Consider the following 22,955-nt stretch of genomic DNA (forward strand, 5'->3'; position numbering starts at 1 on the left):
ACATTGACCAAACGTCTACTATGTGCCGGATACATACATGGTGCTCTGTGTACCACAGGGTAGATGATAGCATATGGACATGCGCAGAATACATGTCCGCACCCAGGAGCACAGATGCACGCACAGATAGTACAGATACACACAGAGACACAGTACAGATGCACACACGCCCATAGCCATCTGCACACACACATGTGATCTGTGTACAGCAGTGGCCAGTACACAGAAAGCCCGTCCTCATAGAACTCACGGTCCAGGGTGGGGAATGTACAATAGACATGATTATCCCCTGTCCCCCAAGGGTACATAACAAGGCAGGGACTGGCTGGAAGGTGCTGAGGTTGGAGGGCAGCAGGGAGAGGCCTGGTGGAGGGGCTGCTGTGAGGGACCCATTGCTGTCTGTGCAGAGGGCTGGGACCCTGCTCCCCTGGCCCCTCCCCAGCCAGCGGAACCCTTTACACACCGCCCTCCTGAGCCACTAGTGATTGGTCCCTGCCCAGTGCCAGGCTCAGTGAAGGAGTGTCCTCGAAGCCCCACGCTAAGTAAGGAGTGTGTGGGCCGCACCCCAGGGATGGGGGACGCAGGTGGCACCTGCTACTCGGGCAGGGCGGGATGCACAAGGTCACCCTGTGGGCCGACTGACCCCCCCCCGCCGAGTCTAGTGCCCCACCCCACTTCTGAGTGCATGTAGTGCCCCCCGACACTCTGCTCTGGTCAGGGTCCCAGAAGCCTGGACAGGGGCCCTCCGCACACCTGGACTGCTTCTCAGCTGTTACCTGATACCCCTCGGATGGGGATGGAGGGCGGGCCAGGCCAGGGCTATTCTGGGTCCTGGGCACTACAGACCCTCCCGGGGATGCTGCTCGAAGGGGAGACCATCGACAAGCAAGAATATGCAGCTTCCAGGGTGGGAACTCCCAGAGGGGCTGACAGCTGCTGGGAGAGCAGCTTTAGTAGCCAAGCGACAGTGGGGGCAGAGTGCATGGAGGGATGGGTGTGCTGCAGGTGGGGCGGCTCCCTAGACCCCTCCAAAGGGGCGGCTCTCGGCAGCAGAGACCCCCAAATGTGCCGAGGAGGCAGCTGTGGAGGCAGGGGTGTGGGTGACCCTTTGAAGGGGTGTGTTGTAGCGGGCAGGGAGGAGGCGACGGTAGAGAAATGGGACTGGGGGCGGACGACGAGAACGGGAGCCTCTCAGCAGAGGGAGACCTGAGGGCACAGGCGAGGTCGCGGCTGCAGGGGGGCGGGGGGAGTGCGCCTGGGGGCAGAGTCGGTACTGCGGGCAAGTGGCTGGGAGCTGGGCACTGCCCAGGAGAGATGGGAGAAGTAGGGAACCCACCAAGCTTGCGGGACCCCACGCAGGAAGGTTCCTCCTTTCCAGTGAAAGAAGGAAGAAGAGAGGAGGGATGTGGGGGGCTGGAGAGAGCTATGGGCCCAACTGTGTCCCCCTCAATGATCTGTTGAGGCACCAAGCCGCTGCGCTCCTCTCAGAGATGGGCCTGTACAAGGTGTTCAAGGTGAAACGAGATCGGGAGGGTGGGTCGTGATCTGGTAAGACCAATGCACTTCTGAGACTAGCTGCTGGAGCCTAATCTCCTCCCCTGCTGCCTCCCCTCTGCTGGGCTCTTCCCCGCCGCTGGGCCCAGGCCTGCATGTAGCCAGTGCTCAGTGATGACACGTGAAAGGTGATGGTTTAGAAGACGGTATCTGTTGAGTTAGCTTTAGGATTCCTGTCTTCAGAAGCCTTGTTTGAATTTCTGTCTACCCCCCTGACGCTAGGGAAATGTCATTTCTAGCTAATACGGCCCATCTCTCCTTGTACTTTAAATGTTTAAAAGGTTACCTAGATGAGATAGTAAAACAGTCTCATTTAAAAGGTCTGAGTGGGGGGCGCCTGGGTGGCTCAGTGGGTTAAGCCCCTGCCTTCGGCTCAGGTCATGATCCCAGGTCCTGGGTTCAGGCCCCACATCGGGCTTTCTGCTCAGCGGAGAGCCTGCTTCCTCCTCTCTCTCTGCCTGCCTCTCTGCCTACTTGTGATTTCTCTCTGTCAAATAAATAAATAAAATCTTTAAAAAAAATAAAATAAAAGGTCTGAGGGTCAAGAGGACGTAGGTTTTGCTATGCCCTCATGCTGCCTCCCAGTGTTAACGGAGGGATCACACCCTTGAAGGGTTTTTTTTTCTGTGCATTTCCATATAGCGTTTTTACAGAAATGAAAACCTATTACTTGCTGCTTTTCCCAAAACAAAGTGAATGTCTTCTTCGATTGTGCTCACCTGACACCTGCATGTCCCTCCTTTGTCCTGGCCTGGCTGTCACCACTGATGGGGGCTCCCCATGTGGCTGGCCCCCTGGAGGTGATCTGAACCACTTTAAATATGGTTGTGAGCTAGGCTTCTGTCGTCCGTTTTATCCGGAAGATGCCAGCTCGGGGAAGCTGAGGCACCTCCCGGGCCATCAGCCGTGCCTGGCTGAACAGGGACTCTCGTCCCGGGTTGTTGCTAGGTACCACCCGTCACCACCATGCTCTCCTCCACCCAGAGAGTAAAAATGTGAGGCTCCTACCTGCTCCAGACGTGGTGCTCAGTCCCTGGCCGGGCTCTGGTGCCTAACTCCAATGCCTGGAGCAACTCCACTGGCCCCATGCCCCCGAGCTGCTCCAGCCCAGTCCCTGCTCCCGGCTCTGCAGGGCTTCTCCCAGCTCGCCTTGGCTGCTCCCCACCCTGGCCTCACAGGAGTCCTGTCCCTGCTATGCCCCAAGTACCTTCACTCTGCTCTCTGAGATGCTGGAAGGGGAGCTTGAGGCATAAATACAGGAAGGCACCCACCCCCACCCCGGAGGCCTGCAGACAAGCTGCCTGGGGATTAATGGACATGGCTGGGTGTGGACTCTCAGGCTGCCCATCCAGGGTGGGGGATGCCTTTCAGGGAAATGAGAATAAGGCTGGGGGCCGTGAGGAGCTGTGGGAGTGTTCACGCCCTACCTGTGCCATCCCGGCAGTGCCTCCCTTCCTGAAGGTCATCTGGGACAGCCAAAGAGGCCTCAGAGCATCAGCAGGCCCTATCATCTCGGAGTTAACATAGCGCTATGCAGGAAAGAGGGGCTCTTGTGGGCTGGGAGAGGCCATTATGTCCACACAGCCCTCTACATGGAGAGATGCTCTGGCTAATGGACCTGCCCAGGGCTCTGCTTGCTGAGGGGCGGAAAGGAAGGAGCCTGGACCTGGACTCCAGGGCCCCATTTCAAGTCTGAGTTTGTCCACCTATTAGCTGGGGAGCTTTGTGGTTTAGGGGACCCCTCTGAGCATCCGAGTCCTCACTGAAATTCATGGAATCCCCTCCAGTCTCTCTCAACAACTTAAGTACAGCACTCGAGGCAAGAGGGAGGGGATCATTTTGACCTCAGTTGGTGACCTTTTCCCACATTGGCTGAACCCACTTTCCTGCCTGGGAATTCATGAGTCCTCTAAAACTGAGCCCCCTCCAGGTTCGGATGGAGGCTGACCTCACAGCTGTGTAGCCTGGCGTGCCAGATGCCCCGCGGAACATGGCGGCTGCTTGGGGTCTACACGCGTAGACTGACGGGTGGCTGGGGCCTGGGGCTGTCGTGCTCACCCTCATGCCCGGTCCTGGACGTGAAGGAGAGCTCGGTGTGGGAGACCTCTGGTCTCAGCTTTGGGAAGACACGTGAGTGAAGAGAGGAGAGGTACGGAGCTCCGATGCCGAAGTGTCACCAACGCCCTACATGACTCATGGACAGGTGACAGAGGACAGTGGCCCCATTGTGCTTATGGGTGTCCCCAGTGGACACAGAGCATCCCCATGTCAGAGGAGCAGCTCGGACTGTCCCAGGCTCTTACTCTGGGCTTACTGAGCCGGGGTGGTGGACGTCTTACCCCGAGGAGGTAACACCTAGCCTGAGAAGGGGCGGGGACACAGGTGACCCAGGAAGACACGGGCTTCCTGGCAGGAACTGTCTCGTTCTGGTACCTTCTGTGGCTAGAACTGGGCCTGGCAGGTACAGAGGCTCACATTTCCCGACTAATGACAGGTGATGGACAGAATCCCTGGAATCAGGGGCCCGGATCCAGCTGTTCCGGGCCCGCGTCTGCACCCGGACTTCTAAGCGACATGAGCCAATCCTGTTCCAGTGTGGATCTGTGCGTGCGCGTGCCTGGGTACGTTTGTACGCGTGCATGAGTTCGTGCGTGCGCGTGGGTGAGTTGGTGCACGTGCGTGAGTAGTTCGTGCGCGTGCGCCTGAGTGCGTGCGCCTGCGCGCTTCAGTGCGGCTTCTGTCATGTGCCGCCCAGGATCCTAACCCGAGGGGAACCTGGGACCCGGAGGAGGCGTGTAGCGAACACCGCCCGCACCGGAGCGCCGGCTTGGGTCGTGCTGGTGACACGGCGAGGAGCGGCAGACCCCACTTGCCACCTGAGGCCGCGGGCGTCAGGACGCGGGTGACAGGCAGCGCCTTGGACCTTGGCTGCGGTGCGCACTGGCTGAGCCGCGTCCGCCCTGCGCAGCCAGGCCGCAAGCTTCCGTCGGATGTGGAGTGTGCGGCGGGCCGCCCCGTGTGCCTTCCGCTCGCGCTTTCCCGGGTGGGATTCTGAAGATCCGCGCTTGTTCCACCGGGGATGGTGAGTGTTGCCCGCGGCAGTCGCTGTCGCAGGATCGCGGCCCTGGAGGACGAGTTTCTGGGTGGGATGGACCGAGAGGCCGACAGCCCCCAGGTCCTGGACCCAGGGCTGGGGAGGCGGCCCGCGGAATGGACTTCGGATCGTGTGTCTTCGCGCTTCGGGGAGCGCAGAATGCGAGTACACGTTCCGGTGGCAGCATTGGGAATGGTCGGCAGGAGGGAAGAGCCTGCTGGAAATCGCTGATGGAGCTCCCGGGTAGGGCAGTCGGTAAACTTCCGAGACACCCACCCCCTCCTCAGCCCCGCCCTGAGACCGACCAGACTGGTTTCTGTTACTTACCACGTGCTGTGCAAATCGGCCGGAAGCAGTCTGTCCTGTGTGACCTAGAGTGGTCTAAACCACAGGGGTGCGGGGCGGGGGTGGGGGCCTGGGACTCTCCGGCGCTAGGATATTCTTGGGGGGGTGGGGATGATGGAAATGTTTTTCGGGGGAGAACACAGACATTCCACGCAGCGATTTGGTGAGGTCGCGAGTGTACATACGTGTGTCGGAGATCATCGACTGTGCGTTAAAACAGTTCATTTTATTGTGCCTAACGTCAACCGCAAGAATTTTTTTTTTTTTTTTTTTTTTTTTTTTTTTTTAACACAATCTGCCCCAGCAGGTGAGCCTTCTCCCGAATTGCCAGGAAACTTGGCGCTGGCATTCTGACTCACTGCGGCGGACTTTTCCATGAACTTTCATTCTGTGAACAGAGCCCTGTTGTCTCCAACCCCCAGTGGCCTCAGATACACGACTTCCGTGCTCGCATTCCGAGTTGCCCTGAATGGACCGGGTGGACCGGGTGATCTCTGCGACGTGTTTTGGTAGCTCCCTGGTCTGGTCATTCATGTGTTTAAAAGCACATTTCCTTAGGCTGGGTTTCTTCCCATCCCGGGAGAGGTGACTGTTAAGGGACCCATCCCTTCATCCCACCTTCTAGATGGATCCTGCGGCTCCTGGAAAAGACGGGGCATCTTGGCAGAGGATTCTAGACCAAGAAGTGCATGTGTGAAAGGATCTCAGGCTTCAGAATTCTGGCCCCAAAGAGCAAACTCGGTTATCTCACAAGCACAGCCGGCAGGGGGTGGGAGCCAGCCAGGCCGATGCCGGAGAGGCGTTCTGTTTGGTCTTACAGAGACAGGCCAGGAAGACGCAAAGAGGCCTCAGCTCTCAGGCTGTGTGTTGTGCTGTGTGCCGAGCACGAGTCCCCGGCCCACCGCCTGTCCGCTTCATCTGCCAGCTGCCCAGGCCTGGGTTGCGCCCTCCTTGGTCTCAGGCGCTGGACTGTGGGCTCCAACAAGGCCGGGTTGTTCTTGGATTGTGATGGGCCTGTCCTGTCTAGTCCATGAGGCATCCCCGGGGTCCCTACTGCTGGTGCTTTGCTGGTGGGAACACAGAGGCCAGTGGCCTGGGTTCCAGGGCAAGCACGTGGCCACCAGAGCCGTGGGACTGTGACTGGGGCTCCACCCTGGGTGCGAGCAGCCTGTCCCTGGGAGCCCAGCTGTGCAGATTAAATGAGCTGGTGGAGGTTTTAGCCCAGGGCCCACTGCACACAGCAGGTCCCCTGCGAATGGCAATCTGTGCCCTGCTCGCCAGGCTGGGATTGGTTCTTTCCTTGTCCCTCCTTCCTGGCCACCCTGTTCCCTCTTACAAGGGACACTTTGCCCCTGCTCCAGAGGCCTGTGCTGGATCTGTGAGAAAACCCAAGCCCACGGCTTCCGGGTGGCAGTACCCTGTCTCCCTGAGGCTTGCTCTTGACTTTGCACATTTGACCCTGTTTCTCACGGGCATCATCCAGGAGTGTGTTTGTCCAGACAGCCGTGGCGGGGGGCACCGAAAGCAGGGCCCCACAGCCCAACCCTGGCGGCTCTTCGGTCCTTGCCCCCCATATCCGGTGGTGGTAGTAAATTGTGCTTAGTAACAACTGGAGTGGCAGGGAGACCTGTGTTTGTTCCTCGTGGGGCCACCTACGCGTTCCTTAATAGGGATGGTGATATGCACCCCCTGAATTCGACTCCTGTGCAGTGGTCAGGGGAGGGCAGTTAGACCCCTTGCTCCAAAGAGTTCCGTGGTGGAGATATGTGATGCTCGGGTCCCTCTGCTTCCTGACTTTCCCAGACACCAGAAAGAAGGAGGCTGGGGGTGGTCCCAGCTGAGCTGCCTTTGGTGGGGGACCGCAGAGGCTTCTGTGCCCCACCCCTGCAGCCAGCTCCCTGGGCCCTTTTGTAACTCCATACCCAAGGTGGGAGGAGGAGCGAGCCCTTCTCTTCTGCTCCTGCCTCTCCAAGAGCACAGATGGGAGGTCATCCGGGGTGTGGACAGGATGTGCTGACAATCCCCATGTGGCTGGGGACTGGATGGGGGAGGAGAAGCCTTACTCCCAGGGAAGATTGTAGGGATCCGCACCTGAGGAGGGTCCAGAGGCTGGGCAGGGCCGATCCTGGGGTTCATCCCCCACCCTCCCAGCTCACTGCCCACTAAGCACAGCCAGATGTGTATTCTTGTGGGGCTCCAGCCCCTCCCCGACCTCCAGGTCCTGCAGTGAGTGAGGCTGCCCTCCCGCCCCCTGGGCTGGGGTTCTAAGCTGCTGCAGCTGGGCCCAGGCAAGGAGGTCAGTTCATGCTCCCAGAGGGGTGGCGGGGGGGTAGCTTCTGGCACTAGACTCAGGGCCAGAGGCCTAGGGTGGGAGCTCCTGAGGAAGAGGTGAACGCCCAGGGACTCGGATTCACTGGGTCCCAAGACAGTGGCTCCTCAGAGGCCCCCTTGTCTGTCTTCAGGACTAAGAGGCATTTCTTGTCAGTGGAGGCCTGCTGGTAGACGCTTTCCCATTGAATGGATCCTGCCCCTCGTATGTGTCCTCAGGACCTGACTTGGCTTCTTTGAGTCCCAGAAGTGTCAGAAGTGTCTCTGCTTTTTTGGGATTCTTGGACTGGCTTGCGGGGGTGGGGGGATGGGTCAGGAGGTGGGGGGAGTGTGCGAGGACGGGGAGGGTGCACCCCATGCTGGGAGTGGGAGAGGCCGGCGCCCCGGCCTCCGCTATCTGAAGCTCTTCTGCCTCCAGATACTCAGGGTTCTCTCTCTGCAGAGCAGGGACCTTGATGGAGGAGCCGCTGGGCCTGTTGGAATGGTGAGCACAGGGGCAGAGGCCTGGAGAGGCCAGGAGGAGCAAGTCCACCACCTGGGGATTGGTCGCTAAGAAATGCATTTGGGGGTCAGCCCACCCCAGGGTGGTCCTTCAGCCCTTGCTCTGGGTTGACCAGGGTAAGGCAGAGCAAGTTCAGGGTCTGCAGGTGGAATGCCAGGCGCCACCTGGGCCAGCAGGAGAGGCTGGAGGTACTGCCACAGCCTGGGTGGGCAGGCAGGTGGTTCTGTTAGCCGGCTCCCTCCCGGCCCTCTCCCTGCTTTCTCCGGCTGGGGGCCTTCCCCCAGCCTGGGCCACTGGCGCCTCTGCCCTGGTCTGTCCTCGGGCCTATGTAATGAGCAGGATCCCCCAGAGCTTCCCTGCCATGGGGCTGGGGGCCCAGGCTGGACACCTGGAACCCAAGACGGGCCTCTTCGGGGACTGGCTGGAGGCGGGCAGGGGGCAGTCAGGGAGCCTCTGGCCCGGCCCTAGTTGAGCTGTCTCTTGGGAGGGGCTCCAGCCTCTTGCTGGGCATTGGGGAGGTGCCAAGTTCAGGGAGGCCAGCCCCAGCCCCGCCTCAGAGAGGGTGGGAGAGTGAGGGGCATTCTGGACAGGTAGCAGGAGGAGAAGCAACAGCCGTACCCAGGGAGCCTCTGTGTGGACACACATGAAAACTGTTTCCAGGGGGACCAGAGAGCCCTGAATGTGTGAGAAAGGGCATAGGCTTTAGCCAAGAGGACAGGGTGGCTGACCAGAGCTCCATTAGGCAGAGGAGTGGTTACCCTATCAGGAGAGGGACCACTCCAGAGGTGTAGACGGACCATCTGGGAGAGGGAGCACCCCAGAGGTGTAGACGGATCATCCAGGAGAGGAGCACAAATGCCAGAGTACAGAGCAGGGTGGGTGGGTGGGGCATAGCTTGGAAAGGCTACCATCTGGGCTGCTCGTCGCCGACGGGGCCTCACTGTGAAGCAGGTGCAGACAGGACAGAAGGCAGGCAGCCTTGCTCAGTGCACGATATAAAATGTTTATTGATACACATTTATTGTCTTCTATAAAACTTGCATTGGCTACATGGGGCCCTTGTGCTTGGAGGTGGGCTGGGGTGGCCAGGTAGAGCCAGGGCCCACTCCTGGGTGGGGACTGGAGCCCAGAGACTCCTGGACAGTGGGCCAAGGTTCGAGGACCAGGTGCACAGCAGCATGGACATGCTGTGCTCTGGGAGGCTGCCCAGGGGCTGGCCGCAGGGAGCCGGAAATGAGATTGACCTGCTCCAGCTGCCCGGGCCGCTTCCCATCTAGCTGCTTGCCATGATCGGAAACTCCCCCATTAAAGTCACCGAAGGATTCAGGGCAGGGATGTTGGGTGCAGAAGGCTGGAACTACAAGGCAGGTTAGCCAGAACTCTCTTCCAGATAGCACCTTCACGTCCAGGCCGGCTTGCCAATACCGCCTTGAGGGGGCGGAACGGAGAGAACAGGTGCCCTGACGGGGCAAAGCTACGGCCCCGAAGGGGGACAGTGGTGGTGGCTACATTGTTTTCAAGGAGGCCTGATTGAAAGGGGTAGGAGGGGGATGGGGCTGGGTGACCCCTCCGTCCCCTCCCTTCCCCACCAGCTTCTGGCCATGGAGGAGAATGGCGGGGGAAGCCTGTCCAGGGGGCCTGCATGTAGGTGGCTGCTCGGTCTCCCAGCCAGCCACCCCAGAGCCTCCAGCCCACGGAGGAGGCGGCATGAGGAGCCAGAGCAGACCTTTCTCCTTGCACTTGGGCAGTGTGGCAGCGGCCCCTGCTGCCCAGCTGGCACCGGCCTCTCAGGACGCGTTCCCGGCGGGGCACTGCATCTCCATGGTGACCGTGTTGGGCGTGCCGCCCCCGGCTTCCCCCAGCTCGGCACCATCCCGCAGGGCCCGCTGGAAGACCACCCGGAGAGGCTCCCACAGCCGCTGGGACTTGTCCCTCCCCGCCAGGAAGTAGACGACGGGCTTGGCGCTGCTGTGGATGCAGATGCAGAGGTCGGTGACGTACTCAGGGAAGGGGGCCGGGATCTGGAAGACCCAGAAGAGGAACCAGTCGATCCCCAGGTAGATGGAGGACACGAGAAACACGGACACCATGGCCAGGATGACGTGGTTGAGCTTGGCAGAGCGCTGGCGCCGCCCGGCCCGGCACTCCACGTGCAGGATGAGCAGCAGGCAGGGCAGCACCATGAGCGGGCAGAAGACGAGGAACAGCAGGATGCCCAGGAAGGTGTCCATGCGCCCACAGGTGCTGCCGGAGCCCCGCGGGGCCAGGAACACGCAGCAGTAGTGGTGGACGCCGGTGACCAGGAGCGACAGGGTCCAGAGCAGGGCGCACACCACGGCCGACAGGCGCTTGGGCCGGCGGCGCCAGTACCAGACGGGGAAGACGACGCACAGGCAGCGCTCCGAGCTCACGGCGGGCAGGAGGCTCACGCCGCCCACGAACGTGCAGAGCCCCACGACCCTGGTCACGGCGCGGACGTAGTCGGCGAACGTGCCCACGAAGCCGCCCGCGTTCAGGACGGAGAACACAGCCTTGCTGAAGAGGTAGCCGACGTCGGCGCCGGCCAGGTGCAGGAAGTACACGGAGAAGGGGCTCCGCTTGATGGAGAAGCCGAAAAACCAGAGGACCAGCCCGTTGCCCACCAGGCCGCACAGACAGAGGAGCAGGAAGATGTAGTTCATGACGGCGGGCGGCGGCAGCATGGTGATCTGTTCGATGGTCAGGAAGCCGCGGATGTACAGCTCGGGGGCCTCACTCACGTCAGGACACAGCTGGGCGGGCGCAGAGGGGGAGACACCTGTGATGCGGGCTGGGCCCCACCCCCAGACCTGCACCCGTGTCCCGGCTGATCACGGGGGCGAAGCCAATGAACTGGCTGGAACTAGAGCAGAAGACAGCCCTGCTCCCTCCTAGTGCCCCTGCTCTGTGTCCCCAGGTCTGCAGCTAGCGGCCTGGAGGAGCGAGAGCGGAGACCGGCAGACGGAATAGAGGCCCGGGACGGCCCACCTGTGGGCAAAGGTGTCTGTATCACGAAAGATACGAACAACGGAAGAACCTTTCCAGGTTGAGGGACCGTGCTGAGCCATGGCCAGTAGATACGACACCTAGATTTCAGAGTGGCCCTACAGGTCGCTGTGAAGGCTGTTAGCGGGGTGACGGGGAAGCGCTTGTCTAGACCGGGTATCCTCATGCTGCACCAGCGTTAGATTTTGTGAGTCGGAAGATGCCCTTCGGCCCGTACTGGAAGCTCCTTGTTCTCGGAGGCCCCAGGCTATTTGGGGGTAAAAGGGGGCTTGATGTCTGCAATTTACTTTCCAACAGTTCTGGGAAAGAGTCCGTCATGGGAGGCATCGAGAGAAAACACAGGCGGCAAAGGCTATCTGCTGGTGAAGGACACACACGTCCGCACTGCACTGTCTGTGCAAATTTTCTGTGCATTTGCCAGTTTTCACACCAAAATGTGAAAATATTTATTTTTAAAAAATAGAATAAAATAATTGAAAAGGTGGACCCTGGCCCTCACTGGAGTGGGAGCCTTGTCGCGGGATCAGAGAGACCGAAGGATGTAGAAGCGGTTCCCTGCAGGGCTGGGGTGACCCTGGGTGTCTGGATCGTGAGGGATCTGGGTGCGGCCCAGGCCCCCCCCACCCAGGGAGGTGGAGACTTGTGGCACTCTGGGGAGGCACTCTGATGCTCGAACAGTCTGGCCGACCGAGGGCACGGGGCTATCTTGCCTACAGGGTCTGGGCTGGGGATGAATGCGTGAACCTGGGCCCGGAGCAAGTCACTGGTTTGGGGGGCGTGCACACGAGAGCACCTGTCCCAAGCAAAGTGGGCAGCTGCTCTGTTCCAGCTGGTGGGTGCTGGGGGGTGGGAGGGGGTACAGTTGAAACAGGACCATGGGCTGAGTGGCCCGTCCATCATCCTTTCCCCCCTCCCCAGAGAAGCCAGAAAACCCTAGATCGTAATGTGAACTCCCCTGATCTTTAAATGTTCGCATTTAAAAACATCGTGTGGGCCAAACATAACACATCCACAAGCCGGATTCCTTCTCAGGCTGTCACTTTGACCTCCCATTCCAAGCAACAGGGCTGCTCAGAGCTCCGTCACGCCCCTCCTTCAACCGGGCAGACGTCACTAGTCCGTCCCAGCGCTCCTTCCCACAGAGCCTGAACCTGACACCCCCACCCTAGTTCCCGCCAGACCCCCCCCCCCCCCATCTAAGGCTGGGTATCGGTTCCATTGCTCATGACTCTCACCCAAAGGAAATAAACGGAAAGGTTCTTGAGGCTGGAACATTCCACCGCCTTCCAGATGGTCCCCAGCTTTGCCAGATACCCCATAACGGGGGGAGGGGGTTTTGTCAAGGGAGTCTGCAAGCAGAGACTGGAGGTGTTGGCAAGACTTTGGGGAGACTGTGAGGTCCAGGCAAGCACGTTAAGGGGGTCTTATATACCAGGCACGCTTATTGGCTCAACATCTCTGCCCGTCAACCTCCAAACCCCTTAGCTCGCTCTTTCCTCAGCCTTTCCTCTTGGTGGCTTTGACCACTCCAGGCCACGGAGCAGTGGTCCCCAAGACCCAGTGCCCAGACAAGCCCATGCTGAGGGATCTCTCAGAGCTCCTCACAGGCTGGAAAAAGTCTGCAGTTCCCTCTCCGGAGTCAGAGCGGGAGGGCTGGTGAGTCACTGGGCGTGTAGCTACCACCCCAGCCACATGGCGGCCTTGGAAAATGCCTGTGCTCAGCCCGGCCCCCCTCCCTGGGCTCTGCCTTTTCTCTGGGGATTTCTGGAGACTTCTCCCCAGCCGGTCCCATCTCTTCCTCCCATGGCTGCTGCTCTACAGCGGTCACCAAGGGAGAAGACCGAGGGCCACAGGCCCCGGGCAAGAGTCCAGGCTCCGTTCCGACCTCTGGGCTCATCCCAGTCGAGGTATCGTGCTGTCGTGAGCCTCAGTTTTCGCCAATGTGGAGGAGGTTGTACCAGATGAACTCAGAAGGTCCTTCCAATGTGGAGCGTGCTTGGCCCAGGATTGAGAAGGGAGCTCCGGAGTTTTCAAGGAGCTCAGAGAAGTAGGGGGCTGGGAAGGGCAGAAGGGGTGGGTTGGCTTGATGCCTTGTTGGGGTCTTGGCCACAGCCGGTGCCGAAACGTAAACCATGACTACCAGACCCTGGCCTTCAGCAGCCCGGGCAGGGTGGCCCAGCGCCTGTGGTGCTCTGTGGGGCCCACGGCTTCAGGGACGCCTTGGAGCCTGCTCCTCTGGGTCTCCTGGCAAGGCCTGGCCGTGGGATATAGCTGACCCCATCTCTTCAGGGAAGAGACAGAACAAGGCTGCTCAAGGTAGAAACGGCTCGCACAGGGTATGCACAGGGAAGGGATTTGAGGCTGCTGGGGATACTGGCGACCGGGGGGGCCCTGGGAGCAGGGCTGGGGCACATAGCCCAGAGGGTCTCCTGCCCACCAGTGTGTCCTGAGACACAGGATTGTTCTGCGTGGCAGAGTGCAGGGGAAGGGGATGCTGGGCCTCTCCTACCCCACTCCTACCCCACTCCTCCTCTCCCACCCCACCCCGCCCCACTGTGCCTGGAGCCCCCTCTGCTGCCCAGCAGCACTTGCCTTACTCCGGCTGCCTGGATGGGCCTCCCAGGAACAGTTCCCCACCATCTCCAGGCCTGGTGAGTGCAGACTTCTCACGGCTCTGCTCGCGGTGCGCCGGCCCGCACGCTTCTCCTGGCAAAGGCAGAAGGGGTGGCCTCAGGGCAGCCGTGTCCCCCACCCCCCTAGGAGGCCCCGCCACCTTCCAGCCCCCCCGCCCCAGCCCCCACAGCTGTCTCCTTAGAGAAAAGGCCAGCAAGCAAGCACCTGGCTGCCTCAGAGGCGGCTGTGCGGGGACACAGGACAGTCCTGCGGGGTCCAGGGCCGGTCATGTCTGCACACACTGCCCCCTCCTGTTCGGGCTCCACGTTGACGCCTTTGTCACGGCCAAGATGCTCATTGCTGCTTGCTGGGGGAGAAGCCTCTCGCCTCATCCCTTCTTGCTTGGTCTGTGTGATTTCTGAAGCCAGGTGGCTTTTGGGGACAGGCAGTTATGCCCACATGCATTGGCCTTGCATGTCCTTTGTGCCAGCCCACGGGGGCTCAGGGCTTCCCGGCAGGCAGTCCCAGCCAGTCTCCTCCTCTCCAGGAGACCCGGAGGAGCAGGCTCCAAGGCGTCCCTGAAGCCGTGGGCCCCACAGAGCACCACAGGCGCTGGGCCACCCTGCCCGGGCTGCTGAAGGCCAGGGTCTGGTAGTCATGGTTTACGTTTCGGCACCGGCTGTGGCCAAGACCCCAACAAGGCATCAAGCCAACCCACCCCTTCTGCCCTTCCCAGCCCCCTACTTCTCTGAGCTCCTTGAAAACTCCGGAGCTCCCTTCTCAATCCTGGGCAAAGCTACGGTGCAGGGTCTTCCGACAGTAGGTGACTGCAAGGCAGGACAGCCTGGTCAGCCATCAGCATCACTGACCCCACCATCACCCCCGGGACAGCGACTCCTAGCCAGGAGCTGGACACCACGCCAGCCAGGAGCTGGACACCACGCCAGCCAGCCAATGTCTATCGCCCCCCGTGGTCCTCGTTACCGGCTAGGAGGCAGGAATCATCGTTCCCCTATGACGGGGCCTCCGAGGCTCAGGGAGGTACAGCCACCTGCCCAGGGGTCCCCTCGGTAACACCTGTGCCCACTGTAGCCCAGGAGATTTGCATGTCATTGAACCCCGAGGGGCTGCGGAGGAAGAACAGGTGGAGGGAGCTGGCCAGGAGAGCCCTGAAGTGGCCCTGGCCCCAGGCCGGAGGACGGGCAGCTGTACTCAGCGGCGGCCCCAGGTCAGGAGACCTGGAAGGGGTGACAGCCCACGGAGGGGGACATCCCTGCCTGACGGAGATAGCTCCATCCTGGCCAGGCAGAGTTCTGGGTCCATGTGCCCCAGGTCCCCTTTGAATGGACTCCTGCTCCCCAATTTGAGCCCTGCCCTAGCAGACAAGCACGGAGCTGTCCCACTGTGTGGGTGGAGAGGCTGAGGCCGAGCTGTAGGCCATTGGCCGGGCCCTCCTCCCCAGAGGGAACACTGGGCTGCTCGGCCAGCATCCCCCAGAAGTTCTTCCCGGCCCGCCGTGGCATGTGTCCCTCCACTCCCCGAGCCAGCATGGGACCCAGGCAGGCGCGCCTGTCATCTGGCGGGGAAGGGTGGCCAATGGCGGCCTGCGGCCCCTGTCTTGGACAGTGCGGCCATGTGCCCCGTGGTGTGGGCAAGTGTGTATGTGTGCCTGGCGTGTGGGTCACAGAGTGGCATGCGGTGACAGCAGGGCGGGAGCCCTTGTACTCCAGAGGATGTGGGTGTGTCCGGTGCATGCCACTGAGTATGCATCTAGAGCCCCACACCCCCTCCAGCCCGGCCACTGGCCTAGCTGCCTTGGACAGGCCTTCCCTGCACCCTGGGGCTTGCCCAAGCTCTCCCTGCCTGCACGCTACTGGCTTCGGTCCCGTCCTTACTGGTTCCCTTTGCCCCCCACTCACAATGCTCCCAGTATCCCTGATTGTATACCACCCCTGGGTCTGGGCCCTCGTGGATGTCCTGGCTGCCAGCCTTGTCCTTTCACCTCGGCCAGGTAGACCCCCTGCCGATACCCAGATGCCCCCCAAGGGTGGCCAGCTGGGGCCAGGCACGAAGTAAGGGCCCCCAGCTCACCTCTGCGGGTCGCTTCCATGGGCGGGTGTCCCTAGTGTGTCTCTGAGCTCTTCTCCTGCCTTGCCTGGGGCAGTCCGAAGGGCTCGTGCCCCCTGCAGAGATCTAGAAGCCAAGGGAGCCCGGAAGGGCTTTGAGAAGGTACGTGTGTGACGTGTGTGTGGCATGTGTGTGAGCATGGGTGAGTGTGCGTGCTCCTCGGGCTGGGATCCGGCTTCTGCTACAGCAGAAGGAAAGCTGCCGGCTCCGTGCACTTCTGACCCTCCCTTCCAAGCGCCAGGCCTCCGACGGCTCTGGCCACCTGTCCACCTCCTCTCCTTTCAGCCCACCTCCCACAACCCAGCCCCACACTTGCCGGGGACAGGTGAGGCTGTCCTCCGGAAGGCCCAGGTGGGCATAGCCAGACTGCAAGCCCCCAACCTGTCTTTCCAGCCCCTCTCTTCCCAGCTGTCCCCGGCTGCCTCCCACCACAGGGAGGGTGCATTTCTGTTCCAGGGCCGGGGTCCCCTGCTCACGGCTCAGCTGGAGGAGGCTAATCTGGGGACACCAGGGGCCGTCTGTTGGGGACAGGATGGGGTGCAGCTGCTCCGCCTTCTGTGCCCAAGCTCAGCGCTGCTCAAGGGGGGCCGTGCAGCGAGCTCTCTGGCGGACATGGGAAGAGCCATCTCTCTGCGCTTGGGATGCGGCCGGCTGGGTGTTCCCTTCCCGCCCTTCCAGAAAGCAGACTTGGATGGCTGGCGTGGGTGGGGGTAGGGACAGAGCAGGAACCCCCCACCCCCAGCCAGGAAGACAGAGCAGGAGTTGGAAGTAGAGGACAGTGTGGGGGTCGGGCACTGCCACCCGGGACAGGGACTCTCAGAGCCACGGGAGTGTGCCCGAGTCCTCTCTGGAGCCTCAGGGTTCCTACTCGGAGCCACGTGATGTCTGGGGGCCGAGTGCCCTGACAGCACCCACCTCCTTCTCCCTCCCTGCCTGGCCTTCGCCCTGGTAGCCAGAGAGCCCTCCCCTGGGCCACGGCCGCCCGCCCCCAGCATAGCTACCTGCAGCTGTCGTGACCTTCCGAGGTCTTTCCTTCTCGGAGCACGACACTCGCCTCTGCCGCGGATCCCTGGGGCAGCAGGCCAGCTCAGAGCACGGCCTGGAGCCTCGGAAAAGGCGAGCTCAGAGTCGAGGACAGCCCTTGCCTGCCTGCCTGCGGAGGAGATGGCTTGGGGAGCAGAACCCGCCCCAAACCCAATTCCAGGCCTGGAGGGAGGGTGAAGGGGAGGAGGAGGGGAGGAAGGGCTGAGCCAGAGCTGGGATGAAGCTTCAGGAAGGAATGCCCCGCTCAGGAGCCGCCCCCCCCGGTCCCCCCCCCCCCCAGCCTCACTGGGAACTCATCTCCCTGCCTGGTGACGTCATGTTGGCAGGAGCACTGCTGCCGGAGTCCAGCTGTTCCTCTCCTCCATCCTGCAGCTCCGTGGGGCTGCCCTGGAGAAAGCTCAGGGCTGTGCACTTGCTTGGTTCCTTCCTTCTGCTCCCACTGGGCATTTTGGGGCGTGCAGCCCCGGGAGGGGCAAGTCCCCTCGTATTCAGGGCCTGATACAGAGAAGCCAGGAGGTAGTGAGGTGAGGGCTCCCTGGAGAGAGAGTTGTAGGCACTTTTGCGAGGTAGGCTGGGCAGCAGGACAGCGGAGCCATCCAGGGGCCACCCCATCCCCCTTCCCACCTGGAATCTGCCCAGGGCCCCCTGCTGGTGTATGGAACTGGGAACCCCCTTTCCCTGGCCCTAATAGCAATCAGATGGCGCAAGCGGAAAATCATAGCACTTGACTAGGGATGGGGGGGTGCGGGTGGCGGGCTGTGCTGCCTGCTCCTCGGGGGATGAGTCAGGCTTCCCGCCACCCTTTGAGCCTTCTCAGGGTTCTGGGGCAGTGAGCCAAAGCCTGAGGGCGGGATGCAGGAGTCCCAGGGTGGCTGCGAGGTCGGGGGTGGTGCAGAGTGGCTTCCTAGGGAGCCACGCAGGAAGGCCCCCGGCCCCTTGCCCTGCACCAACTTTCTCATGCCCCCGGGAGCCCAAGGGAATTCCCCAAAGTGCTTTCCCTGTGGGAGCAAATGGTGCCCAGCTTGGGGTGGGGTGGGCATCTGGAAGAGGACCCAGAAATAGAGCTTCCCTTGCACCTGCCCTGGGAGCTCCAGGCCTCCGGCCCCTGGAGGAACCCCATGTCCCTGCCCAAGTGCCAATCGCAGAGTGGATTTGTTCCCCACAGAGTCCAGCTGGTCCTCTGGGGCCTTTGTTTTAAGCAGAGCGCGAGGGGAGGGCTCTAGGACACTGAAGCTCTTGGCCTCGCCCAGGATGAGAGGGAGGCTGGGCAGGGAGCGGGCAGTGACCCTCCCTCCTCTCCAGGGCAGGCCAGTTGGGGCCCAGCTGGGCTGCTTGTTTACGTGGGGAGGTGGGGGTGGGGGAGGCTGGGGGAGGCCAAATCCAGGCAAGTTCCAAGTGTAATTGCATTTGGACACTTAAAAGGAATCGTGTGAAGGCAGCAGCTCTGAGGTCCACGCCTTATTTGGTCTGGAAATTTGTTTCTTTCAAAACTAAGGAGAGGTGCTTGTAAATGGAAATGCCATCCTTGGGCTGAGTTTGCTGGGGTCCCCTCGCCACCTAGTGTCCCCTAGCTGGTGTCCCCACGTGGAGCAGCATGTCAGGGCCGTGGGGGACAGGTCTGGAGGCTGGGCTCCTGCAGGGACAGTGAGAGAGCCCCCAGCTGGGCTTGCGCCGAAACCTTGGCCTCAGGCTCTGTGTGTGGGCCTGGTGGCACTCACCCATTCATGCCCGCCCTCCCGCCACAAAGTGGACCGTGCTGAGGTGACACAGCCATGATCCCTGCTCTCTCACATCCTGTCCTCACACTCTGAGCCGCTCCCACCCTGCCGTTTTTCCAGTAGAGAGGAACTTTATTTTTAATGGTCCCCTGCCACGGGTCCCACCACACCCTACACTACGCCCCCTCCCGGGGGTGCAGGCCAGGACCCTCCTCTGTTGGGGTCCCTAGGGGCAGGAGGTGGGTTCTGGCAGGGCTAGCTCACGACAGCGCCCATCTGGGGTCCCCCATTGCCCAGCTGCTCCTGGATGAAGGGCGGGGTGTGGAACAGCCTGTGGCTCCTCCTGTGGTCCCTCCGACCCCGGGAGGTTGCCCAGCCCCCAACGGAATATTCTGCCCCCGCAGATATTTACTGAGCATATGCTAAGTGCCAGGCACTGGGGCCCAGGCTGATGAACCGGACAGTTTGTGCCCTCAGGGAATAGAAGTCAGGCAGGGCGGCTCAGAGTAGATGACCCAAACACGTATAAAAGCACACCTGGACAGGGGGCCAAGTAGATCAGGATGGTTTCTTTGAGGAGTGGACGATGGAGCCCGTGGGAATGTCGGGCAGGGATGACTCCAGTGAGAATGGGAAGGGAGGCATCCCTAGCAGAGAAAAATGGCACGAGCAAAGGCCCTGGGGTAGGGAGGCATGCAGCACAGGTGAGTTGGGGTAGATGAGACCCCAGCTGCCAGGCAGCTGTGAATAGCCCCTCCGGGCCCAGGACCTGGCCCTCCTTGTGCTGACTTCACTTTTCTGCTGCCATTTGTGCCATGTGCTTGGAGGACAGGTGCAGGGCTGACTGACAACCACAGCTGCCCCCTCCTGCATCCTGTGAGCCAGGGCCTGCCTCAGTTCCATCATTCAGTCCTCACGGCATCCGCTGTTTTACAGATTCATTCAGCGTGTACCTCCTGAACACCTACTGTGTGCCAGGCACTGTGCTAGGCTCTGGGAATCCACTGATGAATGAGACAGATAGTGATCCCTGCCTGCAAGGTGCCCAGGCCGTGGAAGTGAGGAAACTGAGACCCAGGGAGCAGCTCTGTGTTTCCCTCGGGCCCCCGCATCCCCACTGCAGGGCCTGAGCCAGGGGCGAGTTCTGCCTCTGCACGCCCAGTACTGCGTGGGAAGGTGTCAGGATAGATGAGGAGAGATCCAGAGCCCTAGGATCTAGTCCTGGCTTTGCTTCTGATGAACCAAGGAAACTGGGCCTCAGTTTCCCCAGTTGTCCCATGGAGTGGGGGGGGGCAGGGACCAGTTGATACCTTCCTCTGTGCCCCATGCTCACCCTTCACTCCAACTCTTGAGGCTGGTTCTTCTTTTTCCACAGAGGGCTACTGAGGTACATTTCACATACCAAACAGTTCACTTCTCTAAAGCGCACAGTGGTTTTAGTACCTTCACAAAGTTGTGCAGCTATCACCACAGTCTCCTTCGGGAACATTCTGTCACTCTCAAAAGAAACCTGGTACCCATGAGCAGTCACTCCACATCCCCCTCCCCAGCCCCTGGTGACCAGTCATCTACTGTCTGTCTCTGGGGATTTGCCCGTTTTGGACATTTCATAGAAGTGGAATCACACACTTAGTGGTCTTTCGTATCTTATTTATTCCATTCAGTAAAAGTCTTCAAGGTTCATCCACTTTGGGGGCACGTGCCAGTGCTGTGTCGCTTCTTACGGTCATAGGCTGGTTCCTTAGGGCCATATGCTCTAGGACCTGTTCTCTTCCACTTGACTAAGGTCCTCCAAGAGACAAGGCCAGTGTAGACTTGGTCTGCATCTCCTAGGTTAACCCCCTTGCCCTTTTGGTTTCAGCTCTGGAGATTAAAAAAAAAGGTCTCTCTGAGGTCTAGGTGGCTTTCCTGATGGACAAGGGTGAGTGGGTTCCCCTCCTCCACTCTCCCCCTTTTCCAACCAGGCAGACTATCAGTGATGGAAAGTGCATCTCGGGAATCTATGCAGAAGCCTACATTCTCCTTTGTCCTGCATGTGGGAGATTATTCATTTCTTCATTCATGCATTTGTTCATCCATCCATCCATCCATCCACCCACCTATCCATCCATCCATCTACTATCCATCCATCCACCCATCCATCTATCCATCCATTCATCCATTCATCCACCATCCATCTATCCATCCATTCATCCATTCATCCACCATCCATTCACCATCCATCTATCCATCCATCCACTCACCCACCTATCCACCCACCCACCCATCTACCCATTCATCCATCATCCATCCAACCACCCACCCATCCACCCACCCATCCATCCATCCATCCATCCATTCATCCATCATCTATCCATCCATTCAACCACCCACCTACCCATCATCCATCCATCCATCCATCCATTCTTATCTACATTTAACACATATTTACTGAACACCAACAATGGTGCTGGGAAGAAATAGTGGATAAATCAGAACAGGAGGAGGGGAAGGGCTCATAAAAGAAACAATTGAACACAGAAATTCCGAGTGAGATCCATGCAGTGCAGAGAATGAACAAGGATGGTGATAGAGAATGATGTGGCGAGAGGGTGGGGAGATGTAATTAATGTAAGCCTAGAATACTGACATCCTAATACCCAGGTCTGACAGTTTGTGACCTTACGAAGCAAAAGAGACTTTGCAGAGGTGATAAAGCTAAGGATCTTGAGATGGGAGAAAATCCTGGATCATCTGGGTGAGACCGTGTGGTGACAAGGTCTCTATAAGACGGAGGCAGGAGGCTCGGAGTGATGTGTGATCACTGGGGTTGGTGGGGGAGATGAGGTGGGAGGTGTGATGACCGGGGTCAGTGGGGAGAATCATCATTAGTGATGACTAATGAACAAGGTCGGAGGAATATGAAAAGGAACCTTGAGCTAAAGAATGCAGGTAGCTCCTAAAGGTTGTAAAAGACAAGGAAATGGGGTCTCCTGTAGGTGCTCCAGAAGGGACAGGCCCTGTCTCCTCCTTGGTTTTAGGTTTCTGATCTCTGGAACTAAAGAGAATAAATGTTTGTTGTTTTAAGCCCCTGGGTTTGTGGTCCTTTGTTGCCGCAGCCATCCAGAAGTAATACAGGTGGTAGGCAGCACTTCTGAGCAAGGTCAGTGCCTTGGAAGCTCTTGCTGCTTGAGTGAGACCTGCAGCATCCAGGATGAGAACAGCAGGTGCAAAGGCCCTGAGGTAGTAAGGATTTGGTGTATTAGCAGAACAGAAAGGGCGACTGGAAGGCAAGAGTGTGAAGGTGTGTGCGATGAGGCTGGGGAGGTGGGTGCCGCCTCCAGCCCCCTGCCAGCCCAGGTGAAGAGCTGCCTCCTGGAGCCCAAGGTCAGGATGCTTGTGGGCACAGCATCTTGACCAGTTTCCCATCTTTCCAGTTGGATACTTTCTACCTAGTTTCCAATTCCTCACTTCCCTAAGGCCCAGAAATTTCCCAGCTTCGCACTTCTCTCCCTCCCCATGGCCTGGACTCGGGGCAGGCTTCTGGCAACTCTGGCCTGGCCTCCCTGTGATTCTCCTCCACTTTAACTATACTTAAAATGTGGGGACAGTGTAAGCAGTTGACTTGGGTCATGATCTCAGGAAGCACTACAAGGCAGTGGAGAAGCAAGCCGAGGAGGAAAGGAGTCATGAGAAGACCCCACCTTGTTTGAGGGGGTCTAGTCTTCAGCTCACCATGGCCTCAGCTTCCGTCATTGGCTCATTGTGACAGTCAACATCTGCAGACCCAGACAGGAGCCTAGGGCAGGTGGCTGGAGGGTGAGGAGGTAGGCTGAGACCAGCAATCAAGCTGGCCGTCAGACCCTCAAGGGGATTGGGGTAGACAGACCTCTTTGCTTTGGGGGAGCAGCCTCCTGTTGCACTAAGTCCCAAGGTCATGTTCTGCATTCCCATCTCTGCTTGCGTCATGCATACATACAAATACACTGAAAGTGTGTGTTGGTGCCCACATCAATCTGGTTACGGTTTTCCCTGGGGCTAGTGCAAAACCGTAGTGTCTTCTCAGGTCTGGGTGAGCTGGTGTCTTCTGTTTGTGGGAGGCCACGGTTCCTAAGCTTTCAGGCACAAGTAGGTATTTTCCAGAGAAAACTCAAGATTGTTTTGCTTCTGGTACATCTGTTTGATCTGGAATTTTCCCTGAAGCCTGGTTCCATCTGCCAGATGAACAGATCACCTTGGTTGTGTGTATGTGTGTGTCAAGTCTTCTTTTCCATTTTTTTTAGAAGATTTATTTATTTATTTTAGAGACAGAGGAGGAGAGAGAGAGAGAGAGTGAGTATGGAGCAGGGGAGGAGCAGAGGGAGAGAGAAACCCAAGCAGACTCCAAGCTGAGTGTGGAGCCCGATGCGGGGTCGATTTCATGACCCCGAAATCACTTGACCAGCTGCACCACCCAGGCGTCCCTCTAGTCATCTTTTTTTCTTCTCAAGAAGTTTTAAGTTCCAGGATATTCAAAACGTGGTGAAATGCACCTAATATAAAATTTGCCATTTTGATCATTTTTAGGTGCCCAGTTCTGTGGCATGAACTACATTCATTGTGCTGTCTCCAGAACTTTCTGTCCTGC

At 59.5% G+C, this 22,955-nt stretch overlaps 1 protein-coding gene across 6 annotated transcripts; it reads right to left on the bottom strand.

Moving 5' to 3' along the window:
• Positions 1–8,806: 8,806 nt before the first annotated feature.
• MRGPRF (MAS related GPR family member F) lies at positions 8,807–17,786 on the bottom strand. Of its 6 annotated transcripts, XM_047693011.1 has the most exons (4): positions 16,589–16,899; positions 15,552–15,653; positions 13,440–13,553; positions 8,807–10,594 (listed from the first exon to the last, which is right to left on the bottom strand). In XM_047693011.1, the coding sequence occupies exons 3-4, from the start codon at positions 13,485–13,487 to the stop codon at positions 9,611–9,613; spliced, it is 1,032 nt and encodes a 343-aa protein (XP_047548967.1). In that variant the 5' UTR covers positions 13,488–13,553; positions 15,552–15,653; positions 16,589–16,899; the 3' UTR covers positions 8,807–9,610. The 6 variants fall into 6 exon arrangements, with proteins under 6 accessions (XP_047548967.1, XP_047548963.1, XP_047548964.1 ...); XM_047693007.1 differs by lacking the exons at positions 15,552–15,653; positions 16,589–16,899 and adding an exon at positions 16,937–17,786; XM_047693008.1 differs by lacking the exons at positions 15,552–15,653; positions 16,589–16,899 and adding an exon at positions 16,918–17,786.
• Positions 17,787–22,955: the final 5,169 nt, after the last annotated feature.

This window comes from Lutra lutra, chromosome 10 (assembly GCF_902655055.1).
Source record: "Lutra lutra chromosome 10, mLutLut1.2, whole genome shotgun sequence".
NCBI lineage: Eukaryota > Metazoa > Chordata > Mammalia > Carnivora > Mustelidae > Lutra > Lutra lutra.

Bases quoted from the DNA above. Each gene is read 5' to 3' on its own strand.
- MRGPRF (XM_047693007.1), bottom strand. From the start codon at position 13,487: ATGGTGGGGAACTGTTCCTGGGAGGCCCATCCAGGCAGCCGGAGTAAG. The intron at 10,595-13,439 runs GCAAGTGCTGCT...GCGCCCGCCCAG, and splicing joins ATCCAGGCAGCCGGAGTAAG to CTGTGTCCTGACGTGAGTGA.